General features: G+C 40.6%; 1 protein-coding gene across 1 annotated transcript in view; it reads right to left on the reverse strand.

The window, feature by feature from the left end:
• Positions 1 to 26,258, reverse strand: part of gpc1b (glypican 1b) — a 73,459-nt gene that overhangs the window by 12,182 nt on the left and 35,019 nt on the right. The window contains exons 2-4 of the mRNA XM_079349215.1: positions 19,060 to 19,218; positions 2,124 to 2,351; positions 1,845 to 2,008 (exon numbers count right to left, since the gene is read on the reverse strand). Of these exons, the coding sequence (XP_079205341.1) occupies positions 1,845 to 2,008; positions 2,124 to 2,351; positions 19,060 to 19,218 (551 nt within the window). The remainder of the gene's footprint in view (positions 1 to 1,844; positions 2,009 to 2,123; positions 2,352 to 19,059; positions 19,219 to 26,258) is intronic.

The following is a 26,258-nucleotide window of genomic DNA, read 5'->3' on the forward strand; positions in this document are numbered from 1 at the left end:
TGACTTGGATACAATCGAGATGTTTTCTCCTCTCCTTCATTTAGTCCTAGCTCTGAACCTAGCTTTGAAATTCCACTTCACAGAGATCCATCATTTTTGTCCATAGTTATTTTTCTCATAAAGCAGAATGCTCTCGAGTTCCCTCTAAAGACTTTAAAAGACTGCAAAAATGGCAAAAAGAAAAGAAAATGACTTCATTCAGAGAGACTCCAGTGGCATGGCATTATCACTCGGATGACATTTTGTATGAATGTAAAAGCTGTGATAATTATTTAAACATTCTCCATGCTACATCACTCACTGCCCTTAAGTGTCAGACATTTTTCATAGCAGATATTCAAATGTAAATCTCTGTTAGAAGGGATAATTAAAGGATAAGACCTATGTCTGTACCTTTAAGTAATGGTGTACTCCATTGTGTACAGAATTTTTCATCTGAATGGGTTGTAAACTATTGTGACAGGTTCAGGACCTATGTTGCTCAAATCAAATACAGAATACTCAAAATACTGTAGCACGCTAAAGATGCTAATTCTGCTACTTCTGCTACTTCGAGCCCTCTTTTCTTGTCTGAAGTCAAAACTGTCATGTCTCTAACTCAGCCCTACTAGTTCCATGATCCCTGTAGCTCTATGTGAAGCAGTTTTACTTGTCACTGTCTGTGTCTTATTATCCACTCGCTAGCTGCTACCCCTGACGATCTGTCTTCATGGTTACCCTTATTTTACTCCCCTGCGGCTATGGATGGGCTTAGCTTCACTGCGCTCATGTGCTAATTGAGACATCCTCAGGTTCCTTTGTCAAGCTGTGACACATTCTGGGCCAAAGAGCCACCTGCTAACCCTGGTTGTCTAACTGTAGTGCTATAGACCAGTGCAGGATTTTAACCCCCCCCCCCCCCCCCCCCACACACACACACACACACACACCTTGACAAGTTACAACTCACATGTCAGACTACAAGGAAAAAGGATCACTTAGATTCTTACCTTGACTTGTATACGGATGTGTGGTTATGCATTCACGTCACAGCTTATTTTGTCACGCTACTGCTTTTTTTTTTTTTTTTGTCTTACACTTTATCTTTTTCAGCTTACACACCGCCTGACCTTGTAATATTTCAGCTGAGAAAAAATGTAATCATCTCTGGTGCAGCATCTGTTTTGTCAAAGGATGCGTATATTTCTCACACTGCTCTCAGCACTCTCCTCGCACAGTGTCTGATGGGAGGTATTTTTCACTGCTGCGTCAATATCGGCCACCTCGCTTTCAGGAGCTGATTTGATTTCTCAGTCTTGCTCTGATCTTAACCTTAGTCTTGTCTTACACACAGAGGGGACCATTCCTCATGGGAGATATTAACCCTCCCCACGGCCTAGGGAGACATATTTCACGAGGTGCTGACATTAACTGTTGTTGCCGGGGCTTCTTGTCTGAGCCGCAGGCCATGCTTTATGGAGCTTCTCTTTCCCAGCAACATTGATCTGCCACCGCTTTATGTTGTGTGCACAGACTAGTAGAAACAGACCTGTGTGTATGTGTTTGTGCTTTCAGGTGTTTTACAGAGATAAATACATCTTAAACAAAGATAGGAGCAAGGAATCTTAGCTTTACTGCAGATTAAACACCAACAAAAAGGAATGATGGGCTTTTAGTCGCTTCAATTTAGAGCACTACTATTTACAATTATTGGCAATAAGAAATAAAAGGTTATATTATAAATAGAAAGACTCTTATTACAATTATTAGATGGTATGTAATGCAGTATGTAATGCAAAATAAAACAGGCAACAAAAAGGCTATGAAAAATGAGAAGAGGCAGAGGATGATAAGGCAGTATTTACCTGGGACACCTTGCGCACCACCTCTCCACTGACCACCAGCCCCTGGACAAAGGAGCGTGCTGCCACAAATGTGCGTGTGACCATTGTCTTCATCACGCGGGGTGTTTCTCCGAAGGGCCGGAGTGTCTCTATCTGCTTCGACACACATTCAAGGTAGTCCTCGCCTGCAATCAGCATACAAATCCACTTTAATAAAGCATTCAAAAGTTAGGGTTCAACTGCTTTGTTTTTGGCTCCTTTGCCTCATGTTAATATTGTGCAGAAAGAAAATGTGTTTACTTATGAAGTATTGCTTGTTTGTCTGGTAGAAAAGTTTCTCCAGCAGCTTGGCCCAGAATTCATTGAGCACCTCTTCCAGGTTGACATTAGATCCTCTGTAGTAGTTTCTTATATCTGTGTACAGGTCGGAGAAGACCTGTGAATTCTGGGAGTATAAGGATCCCCATGATGCCGTGAAAGTCTCCTGAAGACTAATTGCTGAACGGTTGAGCAACTCCAGGAAGTAACCTAAAACAAATAAAGACATGAAATGGTTAAAAGTAAGAACCATTTACTCATATTTATAATTTTAAGTATGACATGTAGTTGTGCAATTTTGTTTTCTCCATGGTCAACATTATCCTCCTCACCCATTACAAATGTAGTTTTTCTTCCTCACATAAATATGTGAAATTTTATTTTTTTTGCTGCACACCAATGCTACCTCATACTGTCAGTCAACCTAAAGCTTAAATATGTGAGAGCATCGCACTGGGGGATGTCAAATATTTGACAGCGCTTAAGGATGCAGTATATACTGCATTTACAGATATAGGGGACAGACAGACAGACAGACAGACAGACAGACAGACAGACAGACAGACAGACAGACAGACAGACAGACAGACAGACAGACAGACAGACAGACAGACAGACAGACAGACAGACAGACAGACAGACAGGACAGATGGGCGGATGGACAGGCAGGAAGTCACTCTGGTTGCCAGTGTTTGGGAGAAAAAAAGACAAGAATTTATACGTCTGACTGATACAAACAAACCCCCAAAAAGGATTAGAAACAGTAAGCAGTTTCCTACACTAATGTTCTCATGCTTGTCTCATATGTACTGTATGAGGGGAACATGATATCACACCCACAATATTCTGTGAATATAATGGAACCATATACAAACAACCCAGGGTCTACAAAATACATTTAATATTCAATGAATAATATTTATTTTTTCCAATTATTGGATTTGTGGGACAAACCGGAGCGAACCGGGGAAAACCCATGGTGATGGTGTTGAGAGGAGAGGAGTTCTTTGGGAGGTAAGGAGTCAGAAGGATTAGGCGCTGGTCTCCTTCTTCTTCTTCCAAGACTTTGGCTTTCTCAGTCCAATGGCATGTCTGAACTTCTTGAACCATGAAGCCTTCTCTGGGACCTCAGCCTGGAGTTCGAAAGAGGGATGCTCCTGCTCGCCCAGCTCAGTCTGATGCTCCTCTAAACGTTTCTCCTTCTCAGCCTTGAGCGCATTGGAAAGCTCAAAGTTGAGCGAGGCCTGGAGACTGAGCTGAGCTTTAGCTTCCTCAAGCTCTCCGACATAAATGGCCTCCTCCATACGTTGCTCCTTCTCGGCCTTGAGCTCATTGGAAAGCTCAACGTTGAGCGAGGTCTGGAGACTGAGCTGAGCGTTTACTTCCTCAAGCTCTCTGATACTAATGGCCTCCTCCATACGTTTCTCTTTCTCGGCCTTGAGTTCATTGGAAAGCTCAACGTTGAGCGAGGTCTGGAGACTGAGCTGAGCTTTTACTTCTTCAAGCTCTCTGATACAAAGGGCCTCCTCTGAAGCCTTGTTGTTCTTCATTTCGTTCTCCTTTGCCATCTTTCTATTGAGGGCTTGTAGCTCAGCTTTCAAGTTCTTGATAACTTGTTGGTCCTTCACCGCCCTGCCTTCATTCGACTGGACCTCCTTGACAAGTTTACTTTGCAGGGTGTCAGCCTGATGTTGGACACTCATGACATCCCTCTCATAACGTTGGCTGAGCTCAGTGAAAGAAATTTGGAGTTTCTCCATTTCTTCTTGAAGAAGCTCGTTCTTCTCTCTTTCTACCCGGAGCTCAGCAGCGACATTCTCCTTGCTTTGTTTCTGTTTCTGTTCGAGCTGCTTGTCCTCTTTCTCAACCTCTTTCCTGAGGAGCTCCGGCTCCTGCTCTTCCAAGAGATGCCTCTCCAGTGGACTCAAGGGGTCTGTTTCAGCTCTCAGGTCAGAGATCACTTCTTCGTCATCCAGAGACTGCTCTGGAAGCTCTGGCTGAAGGATGTCGGCCTGCTGTTCTTGGACGACATCGTCCTCTCCCCTTTGCATGTTCTTCACAGCTTCCATCTCCTCGGCTTTCCGTTGTGTGATTTCAGGAAAGTCATCACTGGAAACCTGCTGTTCCTCCACATCCACTTCTTCCTCGGATTGTGTTCTTGTCAACTCCTTCTCCAACTGATCACACACCCTGATTCTCTTTTTTCTTTCTCTCTTTTTCTTTTTGCAGCTTTCCTTCTCCGTATTCAGGTCTTGAACATCTTCTCCAAATGTATCGACAAAGTCCTCCTGCCGTTTGCATTTTCCAACAACCACTTTTTTCGAGGTCTGAGCCGTTTTTTCTGATTTTCTTTGTCGGGGCATTTTGACTGGCTGGTTGAATCAGTGTTAAAGGAAAGCTGATGTGAACAGTTGCAGTTGATTCTGATAAGGTTCAGTTGTCTACCTTAGTTATGAGTTGAAGATATCTCCTTGTCTTAGTAATGTTACCTCTGACAAATCTGAAATCCGAATGACTGAAGAGCTGATAGCCAGCATATATATACTCTAATCATTGCCTTGATGACACGTTCAGGTTCTGTTTCCCTTTGATGTGAGTTCCAAACTTTCCTCTATTTTACCCTGCTAAACTTATTCACGTTTTAAAATCAAACAATAACAAAATACATGAGAATTTAAAATGGCCGTAAACAAGGTGATAGTTCCAATGGAATGTTACCACAGCAACCGTTGCCACAGCAACCTGTCTGCAAGCAAAGTGTGTAGTTTTGCTTAATATGTAAATTATGTAATCTGAATTTTTTTGTGTGTGTGAGGCGGGGACTTTGCTTCGAGTTTGTGCTCAAACACGATATCGAGTACGAAAATGAAAAATAACCACAGAGCTAGATACGAAACTTTAAACTTTTTATTTTACACTGCAGATGTGCATGTTTGATAGCTAACTTGTCTTGCATTAGATAAAGTGCGACTTATCCTTATCCCGCTGCATCATGTCCTATTTGGTACGAACAGAAATTTCTTCAGTGTTGAGTTTCAGGACCAACAAATGTTTGCTTAGTGAGATGTTCTCCTCTTACTATATATGAACACTTGTTTCCTGTTTTCCTTTTTTAATATCTCATGATTTGACCAATTCTCATTTAAAATGTTTCTAAAATGTTTTAAATCCCTTGAGGTGGAAAATTTTGTATGAAAAACAAACCAACTGGACAAACCGATTCTTAAAATGGAGGTCTGATAGATCTTATTTAATTTTTCTTCACGTCACTCTGACATTACTCTGAACCAAAAAACAAGATTTCTACTCCTGATATTAATCTCATGAAAAGCACATCCAACATTTGACAACAGGATTTTTTATGAACTAGTCTGATACAGTTCTTAAAGCAGGACTGGGCAGCTGTAGCTAAAACCAATGAGACATTGTCTTCTATTTTTTGTATCTACATTGTTCAGAATGAGTACGCTATTCTCATTTGTTCAATCCATCCATCCATCGTGACTTCAATCCATCCATCCACTGGCCAATCCATCCATTGATCCCTCCTTCCATCCATCCATTCGTCAATGCATCCATTTACCCATTTCATCCCATCTATTGTTACATCCACCTATCCATCCATCTATCGATCCAATTGCTATCCATCGCTCAATCCATTTTTCCCTTTGCCAATCAATTCATCCATCCATCAAGCCATACATTCTTCATCCCATCCCAATCCATTCATCCATCCCCGAGGCATAGATTTGCTTTGCATGTACAGTACATTGTACATCATTGGTGAAAATTTGTGCTTGTTTTTGTTTTTTGTTTCTCTGCTGATGATTGGCCGTAGTGTTTTAAAAAAGTGAGAGTTCAGTCTCTGTCGCTCTCATGAACGTTTGTCATGAAAATTTTCTCCCAGTGTGGAGATAAAGACGGACGAAGGCTTCCGTAATCAAATAAAAGAAACCTGTACATGTGACTGTGTCATTAAAGCGTCACCATAGGGTGAAATTCTGTCCTCTCTATGAGAGATGGGAAAGTCATGGACTCCACATGGGTCGCCATGTTTGAAGTTAGTCTAATGCCCTAAAAAAAACTTTAAGAAAAATACAAACAAAACAAAACAAAAAAACAACAACATAATGACAAACACAGAACTCCACCACACACACAGACAAAATGTCAAAACAACACGTATTCTGAAGGTGACCCTGAAGTCAACATATAAAAACCTTAAGCTAAATTACAGCAGCAAAAGTCCAACACCCACATGTGCAAGGCCTGAAGACAAACACAGCACTTGGAGTTACATAACATGTTAATATGCTAAGCTCATCCTGACCCATCTGCCTGGCATTATCTAAGCACTGGCCTTGGTGAATACTGTGTCTGTGCTCTGCTTTCCCACTCTTTAATAAACACTCGGCAGCGCGCTTCAACTCCGTTGTCTTCTGGCATTTTCACACACAGGTCTACTTTCAGATGTGTTGAGTTGAAGGGACTTATTTTTAATTCCACCAGCAGACATATTTCCGTAGAATTACTGTAAATCATATTCTTGTTTTGTGTTCAGTGACTGCTTCCAAAGTCTTGCAGTACATCTGAAAAACGTCATCTTGAGGACATGACGGATTCAAGCTCCATCAAGCTGTGTGTTCGTTTTGGAAAGCTTTATGTCGTGACACATCAGGTTGCTTTTCTTCTCCTACAAACACATTCTGTTAATGCCAAGAACAGTTATTGCCCTTTGAGACTTCCCTCGGTTGGGTTCATGCCCAGAATCATACATTCCATTATTTCTAAGACATAGTTATGTGATGTCGTTTACAAGCTTTTAGATACTTACTCACATTAAAAATGTATACAGTGAACTTTGAATATAAATATGGAATTCTAGAGGGCGCTCAAAAATGTTAACATTTTACTGAATTGTTCTTCAACCTGTCAGCATAACTACGAAACAGGCACGTTTTTTAACTCCTAGTTTAAACTTTAAAATTAGATATAAATTATCTGTGGCGTTTTATTTTGTTACAACATCTGCAAAAGTGTTTTTTTTAAACCATGTGGATAAACAAATCAAAACATGCAACTCTGTGTTTCTTAGCTCTACTTTAGGATGACAAGCACGGTGCAGGACCCCGTTAGAATTGTGTGCTTATAAATAAATAAGGGTGAAGGCAAAAAAAAACCTCCATTCCCCAAAGGCAGCCAAGTTTGATGCAAAAGTTTTTAAAAATGCAGAGAAAACATTCCTCACAGTCTTCTTATTATAGCTACCAAAGGCAGAGTGTAGTGCAATTGGTATTTTAATGAATAAATGCAGTTTATTCAACAGTGACGCACTATATTTTTAAGATGATTACACTCGGTGAAATAACTGCTTCTGACATGCAGCTTCCGTATGTCCACGATTGTTTAGTAGTGAGACCGCCTTGCTGGATGACACATCCTTCCCTTGTTCCCTGACCTCCTGTCATTCAAACTATCTTGCGAACACAGCCCTGGGCGAGCCTTGAAGTACCAAGAGAGCTGCAGATATGTCAATCACACACGCACGCGCATGTTTGCATGCCCCACACACCAACCCATGCTTTCAAGAGTCAGTAGGAAAGGCACGTGCACATCGGGACAAACTTCAAAGTGACAGCACATTCACATGTACACGAATACACACAAGATCAGAGCCCTGCACCAAAACACACACACACACACATACACACACACACACACACACACACACACACACTATCCTACAAAAAAGCGAGACAGACTGGGAGCGGCTGTGACAGGTGCAGCTTTGCTTTTAATCCACATTAGAATTCGTCCTGCTGTGTACTGTCAGCCACACTGTTAAAAGGCCTGAAGTGGGGTCATGCTAAAGGGATTTTAGCATAAAAATAGTTTGATTTAGGTGGCGGTAAAAAGTTGTTAACTGCATGAAGTGAATGATTAACTTTGCTAAAACAACCTTTCTGACGTTGTTTGTTTTTATGTGTGCTAAGGGATCGCCACACGTAGAGGACATATCTGAGGAAATGGCATTACCCTGTCCGGTTCTCCTCTGCCCTTCAACTCAAGTGAATAATGACGATCATTAGTACGACACAAAGCCGCCTCTGCATGTGCGTGCTCATGTGCCTTTCTGTGTAGATGACCTTTTCTATTCCTCATCTGTTTGTGTCTCCAGCCACATCCCTTATTTCACCCTTCCATCTTTTTTTTTTACTCTTCCTCTTTAATCCTCCAAACCTCACCTCCAACCCCTCCTCCCCTCCAGTGTTTGCTCTCCAGGAAGGAGTGATGGGACAGTGCACCCATTTGCTCTATCCCGGCCCATTGAGGGGGAAAAGAAGGGACAAAACTTGGTTGGGGCTTCACTGCTGAACTGATGCGTACTATATTAGTAGGTTTATATGTGTTTACATATACGGCCAGAATATGGCCACATCAGTTCAATAATGCTATTCAGATTCCTGCTAGCATCAGGTAACTCAACTTGAATATTATATCAAATCATTTAAAACAATTCCTGTGAATTCTTTAAAAATGTTAGCTAAAACTAACTTGTTCAGTTCTACAGGCACCAGGATGTTGGTGCAGTTAGCCTAGCTGCCTGCGGTGTCACTACAAATGTGGTATTTTTAAAAGTTACACGTAGCCCCTTTAAGTAAGCAGTGTTTAAAACGCCTTGTTTACCAGTTCCATACAGTATGTGGTTGGGTAATATGTTTTAGCACATCACTATCAGAAAAAATCCACTTTGATTTCATGATTATTTTTCAATTACAGGTACTGCTTACCGCATGGCAAAAAACCTATTGTCACACTCTATTTCCAGCCTTTCATTCTTTCATTTAACACACATTCTTTCTCTCTCACAAACACATACACACACACACGCACACACACGCACACGCACACACACGCACACAAAGCCAAGTCAAGCCTTGCGTCTTAATGACTTTCTTCCTGTGGTGAGAGGGGAGTTAATGATTTCATTTGTAATCTCTCTGAGCTTCACATCCAGGCCACCTTGACATGTCAGAGGCTTATTTTTACTCCAGTCCTATGTCCTCCTATCCCACTCCTTCTTACCCTGATTAAACATACACATTTAAGTGCTCGTACAGTAGCATAAAATCACATTTCAGATATTTCACACTCTCTCCCACACTATCTTTTATCAGTCAACGCAAAGCTTTAAAACCAAAGAGAAGCCTCTTCCTCCATACGCTTTCTTTCATGTTTCTCTCTTGTGTCTCCCTATCTCTTTAGGCCTCCCTCTCCTAACTCTGTCTTCAGTGTCAAATTGAGTTATTGACATAGATTCTATGTTACAAAGAGGTACCACTGATGTTCATCCAGCTGTCAATCATTCTCACCAACGGGCTTGGACTGATCCCGAGTTACTTTCTCACACAGCAGCATTAACAGACCGAGGCTTGTGCAACTCATTCCAGACTAATCCGGAATCACTCTTCTCATAACGGGAGCTCAACACAACTGGCAACATGTGCTACTGTCTAATAAAGTTGCAGCTCACACACGCTGATTGAACAGTGCGGTGCAAAAGTGGTTGATGTTCATGTAATCACACATTGACAAGAAATCACTGGGTCTTTATAGAAAATTGTCTCTTCTCACTGAACTCTCTGACCCCGTGTGAAAACTCATTTTTGCGTTTTTTTTCCCCTCCAACTGGCATTTGACTTTGTCATGCATCTGCAGGAAATTATTCAAAGCACTCGGGACCATGCTGAAGGACTGAAAAACTAAGTTAAATATACAATCCAAACTCTGGCAAGGCTTGATTTTTTGAATAACAAGGATTTTGTAAGAGGAAACACAGCCATGCAGAGAAATAGTGAAACACAAATAAGGATATATTATTCTGGTGATGTTCCCATGACAGCAAATGCTTGAGCAAACTATAGCCTCTGACAGTTAATCACATACAGTTAACGACCATCATATAGAACTCAATGAGAAACTTGACAGATCAACTAAGACCATTAGACACTGAAAAGGGAGGATTGAACAGAAAGAGGAAAATCTGTGAGACAATGAAAGGGAGGAAGAGAGAAAAAACAGGGCTCCAAAAGCAGCAATAGTCTTCTCTTTCATATCTGACAACCTTAATTCTATTTGCCCATTTGACAAGTGCTAAATGATCATATTAGTGGGATGGTTCTTTGGCAGGGAGGAGAGAGGCAGAGAGAGAGTTATAGTTGCAGCATATGCCAAGAACAGAAGAGGAAGGAGGAGGAGATCGGGTGGTATTGGTGTCTTCAAATGTGAAACATAAGCATGCAGAGCGCACAGACAGCATTTGTATTAACATTTGAAGCTGTTTCTGAGTCTAAACTGCATCATAATGCACATGTTGATTGGTGGATGGCTGCGTGTCTGGAGAGTATTTACAATCACTCCGGGAATAAAGGGGTTAGTACGAGAATATAGAAGTGCAACATTGAAAAGTCAGGAGTAAGATTTATATTGTCGTCTGCCACTTGTGCGAAATGCCAGCAAGTTTTTTGGGTTCATGAAACCTGTCATCTGTATCTTGTAAAAAAAAAAAAAAAAAAGGGTCATGAGTAACATTTTTGGTGATTAGATTATTGGCAAACATGTTAAATGACCAAAAGTGCCTCTCAGTAACAGCATAATGATGGTAATGTTTTGCATAAAAAGCACAGAACAACACATAACTTAAGCCCAAGCCCCAAACACTCACCCTAATGATTTCAGCTAAAATATTTGAGGAACTGATTTATCCTCCAAACAAACATAACCTCATCTCTTACGTAACCTTTAGAAGAAGGACCGAATGAAAAGGTAGAGAGAAACGCTAAACTATAGCAATTAAGGCACTGGAATGCTGGTACTCTGTACTCCACTCACAGCCTTTTCAGCAGACACCAGATGGTTTTTTGAGCCTCACTTTTTCAACCATATTCACCCTCCTTCCACCGTTACCCAGCATCCTCAGCCGTTCCCTGTTGTTATTTTTCCCACCTGTGTATGGACAATGAACAGGCATAAACAAACACTGTTGTCCTGGGCGCACTGAACTCACAAGTGATGATCTGGGAGCCATTAGACTGTTTATATGTCAGGCTGACTTTCCATCAATAACAACACTTATCTAGCACATACTGTGCCCCAGAAGAACTGAAAGCCCCTTAGCCAGCATTTAGATGCTATTAAAAGGAGCCTTATATTAAACAAACCGACACATCACATAATGCATGTCATTTATCAAGTGGCTCTCTGTGCTAGTCTTTCCTCAGTTGTCTCTTTTTCTCTCTTGTGACTTTCCCTGGCTAGCATTATGCACAATTTACCCATGCCTGTTTCTTTTCTGTCCATCTGGTTCTCTTTTTCAGTATTTTCAGCTTTTCCCTTTGCTTGTTTCCCCCTAAACTACATACCATTCCTTCCCTAACTATCATTGTGTCCTTTTTTCCCTCCATCTCATCTTACTTTCCACTGCTTGTCCCATTACCATCCTGTCTTGCATTCCATTCCTTTTCTTTTTCTCTCAATCTCACTCTGTCTTTCTTTCATTTAATCCTTCCAAGGCGCCATTGTTCCAATTGAGTAATGTGTTTGGCATAATTAGGCCAGTGTACTCCTGGTCTCCCACTAACGTGATTTGCATGCAGATAAAGTGAGCCAATCACATTCAACAATGGGAGCAGATGTCCTTGTTTCTCATGACATCATCAGAGGTGACCCTGAAAGCAGGAAATTAGAAGGTGGGCGGCAGGAGGTGGGAGAGACACAAATCTTTTTCTCTGATTGTATGACTAGGCCTATTGCAACAAAGTTGTTGAGAGTGTCATTGGTTTTATATCCACTAACTATTTAGTGAGGGATTTTGGGGTTGGGAAAAGTACCATCCTATAAATCACCTAAAACTCCGTCAAACTAAGGCGATTTAGGCTAGCTAACATTGCAGCAATGTTTTCAAAGGTTTGGTTAAATGCTGTATAGTTGCTGTGACTTAGCTGTTGGTACATTAAGTAATCCGTTTCTCCAATGGATTAATAGTGTCATTGTTTTTAGGGTATCAACTAAAAAGCAAGAAATATTCACAATTTGTCAGATTACCAACATCTGAATGATTTTCAAGAATACAAAGGTGCAACAATTTCACAGCATTTGAGTTGTAACACTGATGACTTTGTAAAAGAAGGATAAGACTTTTTGTGAACCACCTCTGACCTTAGAGAAAGGCCATGACGCAACTTGGGTCATTGCAAATGCTAAAGTTTGTGCTGCGAATCTTAATTTTTGTCCACTTCAATGTGATAAAAGTCAACCATACATTGAAAGGTATTTATCCATTCAAATATATTCCAGTTTTAAGATAGTAAATCATTAGCCAATTAAACAAACAACCCTTCTGGGGTCGTGTTTTCCAAGAATCACAGCTCCCCATTAAGCTGCAACACTTTTCATCCAAAAAAGTCAAATGGACTACTTCACAGCGTCGACTTTTATCCACATTTAGAGCCTGTTTTATAAATCTGATACACTTCAACATGCTTGATGTCATTCTTGTGGATTGCTTGGTCTTAGTTTTATCTTCATGGGAGGAGATCTTAGTCCACGGACCAGCTGGGAGACGTTCAGAGCTTTATTTAAATGGCCGAATAAGTGAGCGCTGCCTGGTGATCTAGAAATGGGTGTATCAGTAAGCCAGAAAACCAGCCAGTTCTTTTCAAATCAGATTAAGCTTTATGACCACTGATCTGCCTTGAACCAAAATGAACACAACTGAAATGGGATGGAACATAATAACACTTTGGCTACTCATAAATACTTTTTTGCCAGTGCATGAGAGTGTTTAGTCTGAGTTTGTGGATGATTTAAGATCTGAGTTCAGATCAGAATAAAGTCTCTTCCTTTGATTTGTACACTGTGTATCTACATAAAAAAAATACTGAAATTGATTAAATAAATCATCTGTTCTTAAAAATATTCCCAAAATCATCCAATTCCTTTTTCTGTAGGAGCAACGGTCTAAAAGCTCTAGATATTCAAATTGCCGTCAAGTAGGACAACGAGGAATCCTCTCCATATCTAGAATATCTCATTGAAATGACCTTAACGAAGATCAAAACTGTACAAAACTGAGGAATCAAACACAAACACAATGAAAACAGATCAGGCACTGTGAAAATAAACAACAAAGACAGATTGGGGTTCCATTGGTTTAGAAGACAATCTGACCTTTTTTAATCAGAGATTTCTTTAAATTATGAGCGTGATAGCAATTCCAAAAATATTCCAGGACCGGAGCAAAACTCTAATCAACACCTCCCTTCAAAACTTGAGAAAACAGTGAATCATTTCTCACTATCAGTACCAAGACAACATTTTAATGTCCAATTCTTTGTCTATGTTTCTTAATGTTCTCCATAGAACTTATTGTCTTTTGTCTTCTAAGGCTTTTGTTTTGGTGTTAGCTGGGGCAGGTGTTAGTATTTTTGTTGACACACACACACACACACACACACACACACACACACACACACACTTACATTAGGTTTTGCATTTGTATGGAAACACTAGGTTTAGGGATGCTGTTTGTTTGTTGTTCGAGTTGGTTAGTTAGTGTGGTTAGGTTTTATTTTCATTATTTAGACTTAGTATATAAAAAAAATTATTTATCCTTCTGTTTTATTGTGTTTTTGATTTGAGCAGCACTCGTTGGCCCTTTCAGTTTGCCTTACCTTTGTGTTTCACAATTTGCTTCTTTTGCAATAGTGTTGTGTAATGTAACGTTTAATTTACCAACAACAACTGTTTACTGATCTGATTACACATGTCACTTTCAATTGTCTTTTCTCACTGGTCACTTTAACAAGCCGTTCACCGCACAGTACGTATTATTACTATCTTTTTCATTGTCGTGTTGAGTCCAACACATTATAGTCCTCTGTATATACCCCCCCCCCCCCCCCCCAACATGCTGTACCTTAATAGCACACCAGAGGGCCGATTTTAGACTTCAGCAATAACCGCCTTCAGTCATGTCAAAGACAGTAATGGGGTCAGAGGTCTTTGAGTTTAAGAGTTTTAAATTGTTATAAAGGACATTGATGAGCACTGTACAAATAAACCTTTCTTTGGTTGGACTCTCGGGCAAAACCGGGTTGAAATGTGAGAATATGTTCTGTTTTTATCATCCTATTATCATATAAAATCGAGGAAGAACAATTGCCCAACTTCCACAAAATAAAAGGCAGCTTCTGTATGATGGTATGAGTGCAAATGACACACACACACATACAGAAACACCTACAGAGTGAATCCAGATGCCAGTGATGGCACCATTAGGCCAAACACCACCTGCCAGTTTTCAGGGTTCCGTCTGTCTAACGCACCTGGTTGCCATCGCGCACGCTGCTCCCTTCGGCGCCATCACTCTCTGCGTCCTCTCTGACCTTTCTCCTCTCCCTTCAATGAAACACCATCTCTCTTTTCTCTTCAGCCGTCTGTCTTGCTACCCCTCTCCACTTCAACCTGTTTCTCTTGTACCCTTGTCCTGTTTCTCTTCTTATTCCATCTGTCTCATTTTCACAGGGATTTTTGCCCTCCTTAGCTTGTTTAACGTTACATATTATTTACTGTGTTCTTCTGTACACAGTGTGATTGACAGTGAAGAAATTGAGAGAGCCAAGTGCAAACACACACGCATACTGTATACGAAAAAAAAAAAAAAACTTGCACAAACTCAAAAGGTGACACATTAAATTACAAACTTACAGAGACATGTATGCAAACACACATTTGCATGCTCACATTTATACAGTGTGCACACTCACGGGCCCACAGCCAGCTGTATGAGTATGCTGGACCTCTAATCTGTGGCTTGCTTGGTTGGGGCTTCTTCCAAAGTCCCTGGACCTTAAAAGGCAGAGTCTGCATGGGCTGGAACAGTAACACCCTACACTTAGCCACATGGCGCTAGCTAGCCCACACCCTGCTAAACACAGCCAGATGTGAAGGGACTGGCAGCATGGTGCAATGTCACTGTATTATCATGCAGTGGACGACAACTGTAATCTGAACAATAAAGAACCAGCTGATATTATGTTTTTTAAAACTTACATATCGACTTTATAAAATGTTGAACATAGTTTATATTAACAAAATGCCGAAGGGATGTACACAGGAAGGCTGGGACAATATTCTGTTGAAGGTATTTATAGAGGCTTATCGGACTGGCTCTAACCAGAAACTCATCTCGAAAATCTACAAAGGGTTACAACAAAGAACATGTAGTTCACTGTATGTGAAACAAAAATGGGAACAGGAAGGAAATCTAGTTTTAAAAGAGGAAGAATGGGAGATTTTATGTGTGATACAATGGAAAACTTCAAGGACAATTTTTTGCTGGAAAAACCTTATAAGATTTTTCATCACCCCAGCCCAAAAGAAGCACTACGCAAATTCCTCTGCATGCTGGCGACAGTGCGGATGCCTCGAAGCAAACCATTTTCACATATTCTGGTCCTGTGCATTATTGATCCCATTTTGGCAGGAGGTATTTAAAATTTTGCAAGGTGTTTTTCAAACAGACGTGCAATTTAAATTTGAGTCGTTATACTTTGGTGACATTGGTCCTGAGAATGTTTCTTCTAATGTCAGGTACCTGTTTCAGATCCTTAGTGCTGCTAGTAGAAAAGCTATTACTAGGAAGTGGTTAAAACCAGGAACACCCACAGTGGAGGAGTGGTTTGACATAATCTATGACATGTTTAGGATGGAAAGGATTACTTTTGCTTTGAGATTGCAACAGGGAATCTTTTTGAAAAGATGGGAAAGATGGTTGAAGTATGTCACGCCAATTCCACCATCATTTGTTAAAAGTGTTTGTTTTTTTATTATTGTTTTTTCCTTATTAATTTCTTTTATACATACAGTATATATATATATATATATATATATATATATATATATATATAGTTTATGTGTGTGTGTGTATATGTATTCCCTCTGTAGAGGGCTTTATGTGTCATTGAGGTCTACCCCAACATGATTGTTTACTGTGTTCTTGTTCCTTTTTTTTTTTCTTATACTATATTTGAAAAATCCTGTGTTGCGGGCAGTTTAGATGCTTAATGGGTCCTTGCATGCTTTTGTCCTGCTTTCTGTGTTAGGGATACTTTACTGGTGGAAACAATTGTACAATTGCAGATTGTTAATTGAAAAGTTTGACCTGTTTGGACATGAAAAGATTTCAATAAAAAGACAATTTAAAAAAAATAATAATGTTGAACATAGCATAACCACATAACCAAGACCCAACCAATATTTGTCATCTTAATCTGTACAAGTAAATTGACAAATCTTAAAGCATGATTAATTCACCTTACTTCACACTTTTCAACAGCTGAGTTTAACCACAGGATGTCTTTAGCAAGAATAGTTGCTTCCTGCCAAATTGCGCCAATCATGTGGTCACAAACTCTGAGTATTTTGGACCAATTAATCCGGGTCTATCACTCAGCTCTTGCTTTCAGAGGACACAGTCAACAACAGATGGTTTTTTAGACCTCAAGGTCCCAACACACATACATTTCTCCTCCCTTCATCAGCTCAGGCTCTCCCCATCTGATGCTCATTTGGGTGAGAAAAGGGGATGACAAACAGGCAAAGAGGAGAGGAGAGGAGAGGAGATGAGAAGGGAGGAGAGGAGATGAGAGGGGAGTAGAGGAGAGGGAGTAGAGGAGATGAGAGAGGAGGAGAGGTGAGGAGAGGAGAGGAGAGGAGAGGGGAGCAGAGGAGTGGAGAGGAGAGGAGAGGAAATGAGAAGGGAGGAAATGAGATGACAGGTGAGGAGAGGGGAGTAGAGGGGAGTAGAGGAGAGGTGTGGCTAAATATGAGATCAACACAAACGAACAGTCTGATTAATTTCTGTTTCAAAACAGCAGCTATTAGAAATCTGTTAGTGCAACACATCTGGAAAGAAATACAGAAACAAAACCAGGCGCCAGATGACTTCACTGTGATGCAATCCAAGCTATCTTTTTTATGACATGTGTATCTCTGTGTGTTTTTGTTTTTTTTGTCTGTTTTTGGATCTGAGTGCTGCTTGAGTGTGTGCGTCTGTAGCATTGTTTAATTGTCTTCAATACGGTGTTGTTTATTTACATGTAAAGTTCAAGAACTGTAGGTTGACATCAACTAAGTGGACGTCATGTCCAGGAAAGTTTGTGTGCGTCCGTAGCAGGATGACTGTATCCCCTTTGGCACAGAAACAGCCCCGTAGAAAGGAGGGGCCGTGAGGCAGGAGTACATAGAGCGATTACAAAAGAGTAAAGAAATGTCACTCTGCTACTAATCACTGTGATCGCTAAAGGTCAGGCTAACTAGCTGAGCCCAGAGCCCCAGCTGACAGATCCATTGTCACCAACTGGCCAAGGGGAACAAGTGGAGCACGGAGACACCCTTCCATTAACTGGAGCAGGTCATTAGACCCAAATAATTGCCTCTGAGCTCCATTGTTCTAAGACTGAAACTCTGTCTCTCTTTTCTCCAACTGTCTGTTTCCTTTCTTCAGAGCACTGCAATTACGTCCTGCATGGTTTAATCAAAACATTAAGATTTTAAAACCATACTTTTTTAAGTGCAGAATGTATTTAAAGACAGACTTCTACTTTAGTGCATGATGCATAACACAACAATTACATACAAAAATGTTTTTACTGCTTTTAATGTTAATGTTTTAAATATTATTTTCCCCTTTGCAAAGTCTTTTGCAAAGGGAAAAGTTTTCACATATTACACTTGTCAGCCCTTTTACATTGTATAATACAGACTTATATTGAAGTGTTATTGATGCATAGATGTCTTTCTGTCAGTCCTAGACAATGACTCTGACTTACAGACATGCCTCTCTTTCCATCCATTCATTGTTGTATTCTGTATTACAAAGTTTGTTGGTCTTCTCTGGCACAAGAGCAAGGCAAACATGCGTATGGTTCAATCTATAAATCCATTATTGGACATTCAACATCTTATATAACATCGACGCTTAACTGGAACACCGGACCTTACACATGTTCACTCTGAGTTAGGAAAATCGGACTTTTTCTTTTCTGCTCCAGACATGTGGAATCTTTTACAGTGCACTCTCAATGTAGTCAGGCTTGAAGGCTAGTGAGTTGCTATAGGAACATTCCTGATCTCTTTTTGGTGCAGCCCTATTAGCTCCACTGGTTTAACATTATCAGCAAATACGTGCTTATCTGAAATCAGGGATTGGATGTGTTTTAAATAAATCCCTCATCAGCATCAAATCCTTCCATAAAATACATATGTATATAACATGACCTTATATTCATGACAATTATTGCAAAGTCTCTCCAGCAGCTGTTTCTGTGAACTGTAACTTCCTGCAAGTTGTGTCAATAACCTGTAAAACATGTGACCACATTCAACAGGTACATCAAATGCAACAAAGGCCTCTGACTTTGAAAGTTGTGATAACATAATAACACTTTACATTATGTGTACAAAGTGGAGTCAGCTAAGATCACAGAAAATTGAATTAAAAAAAAACACTTGGCAGTTTGACAACACGACTGCGATGCAGTACTGTTGAAGCACGACAATAAATCAATGCTCTGTAACAATCCGTCAACAGTAATAAAATGGTTTAAACAGATTTTTTCACATCGTTCTCTTTGTGTGTGTGTGTGTGTGTGTGTGTGTGTGTGTGTGTATACTGTATGTAGGATTTGTCAAGAGAGGGCATTTGATTTTTGAACCAGCAAGACCATCTGCAGTCAAAGGTGAAATAACTCAAACTTTGTCAAATAAATGAAGTCAAATAAATACCGCACTACACACGAGACATACACACAACCTCTCATTCTTGTTCACACACTCATCGTGAATACACACTCACCATCAAAGACCTTGTACTGGCCAGTGAGCGAGGTCTGTAAGGAACGTCCGGCGTCTTTGAGTAGTCCCTCCATCTCCCTGCGGCTCAGCTTGGCCAGGTTGTCCTCCATGACACTGGTGCAGCAAGTGTAACCCTGGGGACAGATGCGCAGGTGCTCACCTATACGGAGGACGGGTGGAGACAGGGGAGGAGAAGAAACGGGGGAAGGAAAGAGTAAAAAATGAATACAAAGATAAAGTTAGAAAGAACATGTTTCCTCACTTCAGTCGCACAAAACTAAACCGTGTTAAAAAGTGTCTCGGTCGCTGCTGTGTAAAATAATCAACAGCGAACACTAACATGACTACGTTGCGGTGTTTATAACCTTAAATAAGATTGTTGGCAGTCTGGTTCAGCATGTGTTTGCCTGCTTTATCATGGCAACTTGACGAGGACTCGGTGAAAATGGGAGCAGTAGAGCAGGAGTAGTGCATCAGCTCTCACTAAATTATAACGAGCACTCCTGACACGCCTCTGTAAACATGCACGCACACATGTTCACACTCACTGATACATACACACAATTTTTAGTTTTGAAGTAGAAGTTGTGTTGCCAGTAAACACACACTCGGAAGAAAAAAAAACACACACCATTTGAGGGTATTTAAACTATGAGCGTCCAAGTGTGTTTAAAGTGGAGTCGAGCTGACGCTGAAATCTGAACAAATTGTTTAGGATGGAAATAACGTCATTCACGTCAGACTGAGCCTGGGGCAAACTCAATCTATGTGGGTGATTTTCATTTTCAGGTGAAGCGAGTGGATCATGTTTGATGCAATACTTCGACTTCAACTGAAATTTTTTACTTCTGACTTTTCTTTTCTATTTCAAGACCCTAAATACACCCAACCACACACACACACACACACACACACACACACACACACACACACACACACACACACACACACACACACACACACAATGCAAAACCCAAAAGCACCCAATAATCACACAAATAAAACCCACAAAGAGACATTTCAGACGAGGGGAAGAACAATGATGGTTTTTCAGAACGATTTTCAGAAAACCTTTCTTGACAAAACTGAGAGTATTTACCAAATTGTCAAGTGCATGTATCAATAAAAGCCTGCGGATAAACATCAAAAGAGATGTGCAAAATATGCAGAAAGCATTGTCACCCTTTGTGTCAGAGCCCAAAGGTCACATCTTTATGTCAGTGAGCTGTTGTTTATTTGGGCGTGTTAGCTTTTAATACATCTTTTATTTGATAAGCAAAAAAGAAGCTTCTCTTTCAATTACAATGTCTCAAAGCCTGCAGGGTTGAGTCCCCTACCCAGAAAGATCTTTTATGTCAGACTTTCACACTTCAAAAACAAAAAAAGAAGAAGACATATTATTTTTCCATCATTGGAGGCAGTGACTGACTGAACCCGAGTCTTTACCGTCCTTAAACTCCCTAAAGTAACAATCTGTCTCCCTGTTATCTCTGCCTCACCTCACATTTCATTCTCTTTTTTTCTCTTCTCTGCCTGAGGGTCATCCAAAATATTTGTGTGAGGCCTTGATTATGGAGACCCTCTAAAATAACATGTGACTGTATTTGACACGTTTACACATTACACTTTATTTTGCTGTTTTTTGGATTTAATTAGTTGTTTTTTTTTACTTTTAAGAATGTTCCAATATTGGTGCTGAAGAATAACAAGAGGGTTTAAAATGTGGAAAAACTATTCCTGAAACAAAGGAAAGTAGGGTCTCATAGCTCCTAACACAGAATACAAAAACATCTTTTTCCTGCATCTTTAATGCAGTGTTGATCATTGGAGGCCACCTTAAATCTTGGTTATTACTTAAGCCTCTGTTAATTGACTGCAGCCAAATACACAGTCTATTACTAAGTCTTAAAATAAGTCCACTAATAAGTCTAAACCCCAGGCGAATAAAAGCTCTGGAGCTGATTCATTCTGACATAACTGTAATATGTCAGCGTCATAATCACATCACTGAGCTTAACAGAGCCCTGCACAAAGGCATGTCTCATGCAGTAAACACACATAAGCACAATTAATGATTTCATGTCCCTCCGGCTGTCATTAGCATGCGCCGAGCGGAGTTCCAGCTCAAGGCGAGTCTACAAGCACAGTGCAGCCATCGATAACATTGATTCTGGCATCCTCTTCATCGTTCAAACTACTAATTCCTGTGTGCACTGGCTCAAGGATTACAAGCAGACTGTTCACCTTCATTTACTGTAGACGTAGCCCGAGTTCATCTCTGTGCAGGCTTCATCAAGTGTGCAATTTCAGCTGTATTTTAGTCAATGTGGGTATGACAAGAACCCATGCACTTTACTGATTATGTGTCAAGCAAGTTTTAGTGGCTGTCCTTCAAGTGCCTCATCCAGGCCAATTCTAAAGTCGAGCAATTAAAGGCAATTTTCCTCTTCGAAGAGGAAAGTGGAGAAAAAGGCTGCAAAGATCGGAGTAGGAGGTGACATTGAGTCTCTCAGCACCCTCTTTCCGCTGCCCGTGGTGTGTGTCACACCCACACACCAAGGGAGAAAGTTTGGACCATGGAGAAGGACACTTGGGTTGGATTTTTTCAGAGAAAAGGAGGACAGATAAAAAAAAAGGAAAAAAAAAAGAAAAGCGCGATGGAGGGAGGGCAGACAATACTATCAGGGTCAGATGTAATCTGTCAGCCCCAGGGACGGCCATTTAAATGCCTCAACTGGTTTTAGTATGTGTGTCTATTATGGGGCCTGTGGCCATTTCCTTCACTGCAATTTGCTTTGAAGGACATCTGTGCAAAGAACAAGAATACACACTTAGATGCACGCATGGCACACACAGTAAAATAAAAAAGTGTGAGGATTCTAGATGAAGCCAGGCAGGAGAAAGAGCTTCTTCACAGGGTCATGGTATGCACCTCACAACATCTGCAGAGTGAGCACAGTCAGACAGGCAGTTTTAAACACGCACATACAGTCGTAGGAACACACAGCAGGAAAGGTCACCTGTAACACAGCATCACGTTTCCAGTTGGCTAAGCTTAGAGTTGTCTTAACAGAGCAGTCTCTTCCATTTGACTCGGTAAACTGGAGTGGGCCAATGTGTGTGTGTATGTGTGGTGTGTGTGTGTGTGTGTGTGTGTGTGTGTGGTGTGTGACTATTCGGATGAGAGCAACAGTAAGCTACTCTCGATCAAAGTGCAAAGGAAATATATCCTTAACAACCACACTCAGCTCTCCTGCTTTTACACTTTCTCCCCTCTCCCACCTACTTTCTCTTTTGTACATGCACACACACAAACACACACACGCACGCACGCACACACACCCTTTCAGCCTCATAGCCAGAGGATACTAGAGTAATCAGCCAAGGAGGACACCTCAATCGAGAGTAGAGCTCTCTCGGTGGGAGGCTGCATCTAAAGAGCTGCAGCACAGAGGGCAGCTAATGCTAGCGCTTGAGACTTCCAATTACGTGTGCTTATAACACATTTTCTGTACTGGTAGATAACAAAAAAAAACATGTTTTGGTACATTCCACAAGACCATTCTACCTACATTAGAGATTTACCACTGCATTAACCCATTTCCAGCCCCCCCCTCAACATTTCCTGTCTCTGTTGTTTCTGAATTGTTCCTGTAGTTTGAATAAACTTCATGGAATGCATAATCAACTTGAAAAATTATGGTTATGATAAAAAAATAATTCAAATAAGACGGTTCACGTCCCGCAACCGAATTTGAATCACGGAGAGTAAGCTGATTACGCATTTGGTGCAGAGAGAAGAAACAAAACCACTCATGAATAAGATCTGCTCAAAATTAAATGATCTATTCAAATGTATTCAAATTGACGGAGTAGGTGTTCTGCATTAATCAGCCTCCTTCTGTGAAGCCAATCAGCACGGAGGTAGTAAGCCAATAATCTGCAAAAATTACACACATTTTTAAACCACCCACCCAAACATTAGTCTTTGGCTGAGAAAATACTGGAGAAACATACTGTTCACGTGAACCCCGTGAGAGGCCTCCATCACTTCTCTTCCTTTTCATGTGACAGACACAGGAGCTAAATGGGGAGCAATTCCCTGACCATTAGCTTATCGCTGTTCACCAGGGAGGAAGCCTCCTATTAAACAGCAATTTGCGGGAGGCAGAATAAGGTCGTGCACACTGCGATGAAGCATGGGAGAGAGCGACAGTCAGAAGCTTTTAGAGACGGTGGGAAACGCTGAGAGAGGAGAGGGCAACAGGAAATTAAGAATAAGCCGAAGCCCAAAGTGTCCCGGTGATTTGTCTGGGAGTCTCTGAATAAAAACCTCTAAGCGCTGGCCTGGTCCAGTTTGTTTCTTTGGGGGTACATTGTTGGGGTTGATTTGACTTCTCTGGCAAATGTTGATTCGTCTTACTACATTAATAAAGTATTAGTTGTGTGGATTGCGATATTAGCTCCTAATTCAGACTTTGAAAAATCCTCGTTTTTGGCAGGTTTTTTTGTTTTTTTATCCTCCTTCATGAGAAAAACTCTTTTTTAATAATGATTTCTGACGCTCTTTTTGTCTTTGAACTCCATATTTCATTATTTTCAAAATGATCACTATTCCCCAAGGTTCCCCACAGATTTAAAGTATAATTGGCTTCAAACCACCATGGCAAGAACACATAGAGCTCACGTACTGTACAGCAGAAAAATAAACACAATTAAAAACGGTATATTTATTTGACTAAAAGAAGTCCTGTGTCACCTCGAGTGAACAGTAGATGCTGCTTGATTGATCTCTAAAAAGTTACACAAACAGCTCAATAATCAAAAGCTTTAATCAGCCTGAGCACAGCGGGCATCTCTCATTCAAATGATATCTTGCCACCTTTCACATGCTCTAACAGCACCTCTAATTAGCTTCATTGAATTAAGCACATAAAAAGCATGCCATCAGTCATTAAGCTGCTTCAAACTTCATTTTGTGTTTAAAGTCACTAAAGTTACCTTCACATTTATGTGCATCAGCAATGTGTAAAATGTGTGTGCCTCACAGCTATTAATATTCTCTCCCTGATTATACTTCTTTAACTGCACATAGTAGCAGAAGCCAGAGTTAGACAAATCAAGTTTTAAGTCAAGGTCTGAGTAAAATTAATGATATGTTCACTCTGAGGTAAAGAAGAGGGTCATTTTTCCTGCCCTTACAATGGACCTCGGAAGACTACAGTTCTGGTTTTATTTGTAAATGTGTGTTCAAGATTCAATTCAATTCAATTAAAAAAAAAAAACTTCATTTGTCACCGGGGGGCAATTCAAGATTTTGATATGTGGAATTTCAGGAAGCATTACATAAACACAAAGCTCCGAAATGTTCCACTGAAGCACATTTTACAACATACCATGGCTCCTAACACACATTACTGAATGTTCCTGGTCATGATTGCATAACTGACACTGCTTTGAACCGTAATGTGCGGTTCATGGTTGTTTTTGCACGTATGCATGCAGGTTCACATAAGCAGTGGGAACTGGGAGATTAACAGGCTAATCCAGTGATTGTTGAGAGTGGGAATGCATGTGTGTCTACAGCTTGGTGGCTTAGTGCCGAGGTCAAGACAATCATGATTCACAATAATATGTCCACACTCATCCATGCTCAAACTAGGGATGCAACAATTCTTTTTAAAATGTTGAACTGTTCCTTACAGCAGTTTTGCTGACAACCAGCTTCCATGCATTATTTCTTTCTGAATCGTCTGTTAGTTTGTGCCTGTGAGTCCATGCGCTGGGATAAGGAAGCCCCTCTCCCGAAGTTAATATCCAATCATTATGTGCTTAAGTTGGAGAAAGCTGAAAAAGCGTCACACTACAGACAATACTTTAACGTGGTGAGCGGTAATAAGAGGCTGCTGCAGTATGAGGAAGTACTGCTGTCTTTCAAACCAGTGATGTGGGAACCTGCCAGTTTCAGTTTTGAATAAATTGTCAAGGATGAGAAACCAGTACACAAAAACCCCCCCAAAAAAACAAACTATCTGCACACATTGTTTTACATGTGACACCTACTCAAATGGAAACATTTGCAGAGTGTGACGACGTTTACAGCAACAGATTACAGCACGCTGTGACGTCACTTACAAACAGCTGCTGATTGTTATCACATGCTGATGACAGCTGTTGCATGCACAACGCAGGCGGCGTGAGAGTTAACGGAGAAAAGACGAAGCAGCATTCGATACAAAGTTATCTTACATGATAAAATACCAACTCTTTTACAATCTGTTCCTGTATGAAAACTGGTCAACATGGCACTACTTTTTAAGGAGAATATACACCATACACCAGGAAGGTGTATCAATGGAAATACGTTTTGTTAAAAAGGAAATAAAGAAACAATTAGGAAATAAATAGTATTTGTTCACTTGCTGTTCCTGTAAAAATGGCCTAAAACTCAAGGAATGGGATACTAAAAAAACATTGCAACAGATCGTCCAAACCAAAACCCAAGGAGCGTATTTAAGAGCTGCAACTGTATTGTTACAGCTCTTGCACTAGCACCACTATTTGGGTTAAATATGGGTAAAATATTTGGGCCCTTTGGCAGCAGATGTCTGATTTACAAATTGTACTTACTGAAATGTTACATAACAGAGCGGACGAATGCTGAATAAAAACAGCATCATGGTCTCTGTGCCAACCCGCATTCCTAATCTGTCCTGTCTACTTGTCTGTCTGTCACTGCTCTCCTATCGTTCACACCCACACAGAGGCCTACAGGCTTTAACCGAACTGCTCACTAGTCTGGTAATGTGAGCCAAGCAGAAAGGTCACATAAATAGCTTCCTTGAGCCAGACGAGGTGGCGACCGCACAACACATTAATAACACATTACTACTGCGGCTGGCTGATCTCCATGCTGCTTACTTCCAAACACAAGCTGGCTACCTCCTATGTATTCATTTACTGTCAATACAACTGAAGCAATAGATACCCATGAATAATTCTGCCCTCTTATGTCTGCTTAACGCTCCACTTAAATCAGACACTGTGTAATGTGCTGGGAAGATTTTGACCAGCTACTCATTTTGACTGCAGGAGAGCAGAGTGGCTTAATGAATAATTTGATAATATAATGATGTGGACCATGGGGAGTAAATTACTCAGTAAGGGTAAAGTAGCTCCGGCTGTCGTTAGCTTGAACAG

This window comes from Symphodus melops, assembly GCF_947650265.1.
Source record: "Symphodus melops genome assembly, chromosome: 7".
NCBI lineage: Eukaryota > Metazoa > Chordata > Actinopteri > Labriformes > Labridae > Symphodus > Symphodus melops.